Source organism: Grammomys surdaster, unplaced genomic scaffold (genome assembly GCF_004785775.1).
Source record: "Grammomys surdaster isolate TR1022 unplaced genomic scaffold, NIH_TR_1.0 126248, whole genome shotgun sequence".
NCBI lineage: Eukaryota > Metazoa > Chordata > Mammalia > Rodentia > Muridae > Grammomys > Grammomys surdaster.
Window position 1 is genome coordinate 5,654,061 of NW_021621048.1, and position 2,239 is coordinate 5,656,299.

Sequence of the window (2,239 nt, forward strand, 5' to 3'; positions counted from 1 at the left end):
GAGAGACGCGAGCGTGGCGAGGACGCCGCCGGCAAGCCGCGCGCGCAGCAGCCTCCAGCCCGGTGCGCCGAGTCCCCGGAGCAGCCCGCTTCCAAGCCGAGGCCGCGTAGCCAACCTGCGGCCGCGGTCCCGCGCGCGCGCGCGCACACAAAGGCTCCGACGGCGACCGGCGCCCGCGGTGGCCTCGCGCGCGCCCTAGCTCAGCCCGGGGCACCATGCCGCGGCGCCTGCAGCAGCGGGGCGCGGGCGCGAAGGGACCGCCCGCCCCGACCTCCCGGCGCTCACATCCCTCCTCCGTCCCCCGGAGCCCGCCGGCGGCCACAGCCAAGCCGCTGCTGCGCTGGGACGAGGTGCCCGATGACTTCGTGGAGTGCTTCATCCTGTCCGGCTACCGGCGGCTGCCGTGCACCGCGCAGGAGTGCCTGGCCTCGGTGCTGAAGCCCACCAACGAGACGCTCAACTTCTGGACGCACTTCATCCCGCTGCTGCTGTTTCTCAGTAAGTTCTGCCGCCTCTTCTTCCTGGGCGGCAGTGATGTGCCCTTCCACCACCCCTGGCTGCTGCCGCTGTGGTGCTATGCGTCGGGGGTGCTGCTGACCTTCGCCATGAGCTGCACGGCGCACGTGTTTAGCTGCCTGTCGCTGCGCTTGCGCGCCGCCTTCTTCTACCTGGACTACGCTTCCATCAGCTACTACGGCTTCGGCAGCACCGTGGCCTACTACTACTACCTGCTGCCCAGCCTGAGCTTGCTGGACGCCAGGGTCATGACGCCGTACGTGCAGCAGCGCCTGGGCTGGCACGTGGACTGCACCCGCCTCATCGCCGTCTACCGCGCGCTCGTGCTGCCCGTGGCCTTCGTGCTGGCCGTGGCCTGCACCGTGGCCTGCTGCAAGAGCCGCACCGACTGGTGCTCCTACCCGTTCGCCCTGCGCACCTTCGTCTTCGTCATGCCGCTCAGCATGGCCTGCCCCATTATGCTAGAGAGCTGGCTCTTCGACCTGCGAGGTGAGAACCCCACACTCTTCGTGCACTTCTACCGCCGCTACTTCTGGCTGGTGGTGGCTGCCTTCTTCAACGTGAGCAAGATCCCCGAGCGCATCCAACCGGGTCTCTTCGACATCATCGGTCACAGCCACCAGCTCTTTCACATCTTCACCTTTCTCAGCATCTATGACCAGGTGTACTACGTGGAAGAGGGCCTGCGCCAGTTCCTCCAGGCACCCCCTGCCGCGCCCACCTTCTCGGGCACAGTGGGCTACATGCTGCTGCTGGTAGTTTGCCTGGGGCTGGTCATCAGAAAGTTCCTGAACAGCACCGAATTCTGCAGTAAAAAGTGAGCCTCCACTCTCCCGGAGGAGGCTATGGTTTGCCCACCTGTTTGCGTGGAGTTTCTGTTGTTGTTATTGTTGGTTTGTTTTCAAGTTTTGTTGTTTCCTTCTTTGCTAGAAGAGGGTGCTGCAGGCCACAGGGATAGGTTCCCTGATAGTTGGGGAATCCCAAGTCCACTGGCCTTTGGAAGAGGGAGATGGGGATGAAACAGAAGGAAGAGGGCCTCGGGAAGAAAATTAGGAAGTGTCTATGATATCCAGGGATTTTGCAAAGACAGTGAGGATTGTCTATGATTACAGATAGAACCCCAAGCAGTTGGCTTTTCTAACAGCCTTCTGTGTCCCTTAGTGAAGGCAGGTATTCAGTGAAAAGGATAAACACAAATCCCTGGCTGCTTCTACTGAGGTCTAGAAATGCTTGGGTTTGTCAAAAGAATGGAGCTTTCTTTGTTGGGAAATGGGCACAAAGACACAAATCCTGGGCTTAACCCGCTAGACAATGCATGGAATGTGAACACAAGTTAATTATTTCAAAATGTGTATCAGATGTTATTTAAATGATAATATATACAATGATTTTTCATAATTTATTGAAGCCTGTGAGATGCACTGAATTTCCTTTGTCACATAGTTTTGATTTTTGCAGCCTTCTGCATTGCACACATGAACTGGACATTAGGGCAAGCTGCTTGGGAGTTCTCGACTACATTTTTAAACAGTGTTCTGTGAAGGCCTGTGAGTGTCATGATAAAACTGTGAACGACTACTTAGGGACTCTGGTTAGACTTGGTTAGGCTCCAGTGGTTTGTATAGGTCTCCAATTCCTACTTACTTTAATGTATTCCACAAAACCCACCCTGGGTGTCTCTCTCTCTCTCTCTCTCTCTCTCTCTCTCTCTCTCTCTCTCTCT

At 57.3% G+C, this 2,239-nt stretch overlaps 1 protein-coding gene across 1 annotated transcript; it reads left to right on the plus strand.

Annotated features, from left to right (window-relative positions):
• Nucleotides 1–79: 79 nt before the first annotated feature.
• On the plus strand, nucleotides 80–1,918 carry Paqr9 (progestin and adipoQ receptor family member 9). The gene has a single exon (XM_028758970.1). The coding sequence runs from the start codon at nucleotides 216–218 to the stop codon at nucleotides 1,335–1,337; it is 1,122 nt and encodes a 373-aa protein (XP_028614803.1). The 5' UTR covers nucleotides 80–215; the 3' UTR covers nucleotides 1,338–1,918.
• Nucleotides 1,919–2,239: the final 321 nt, after the last annotated feature.

Bases quoted from the DNA above. Each gene is read 5' to 3' on its own strand.
- Paqr9 (XM_028758970.1), top strand. From the start codon at position 216: ATGCCGCGGCGCCTGCAGCAGCGGGGCGCGGGCGCGAAGGGACCGCCC.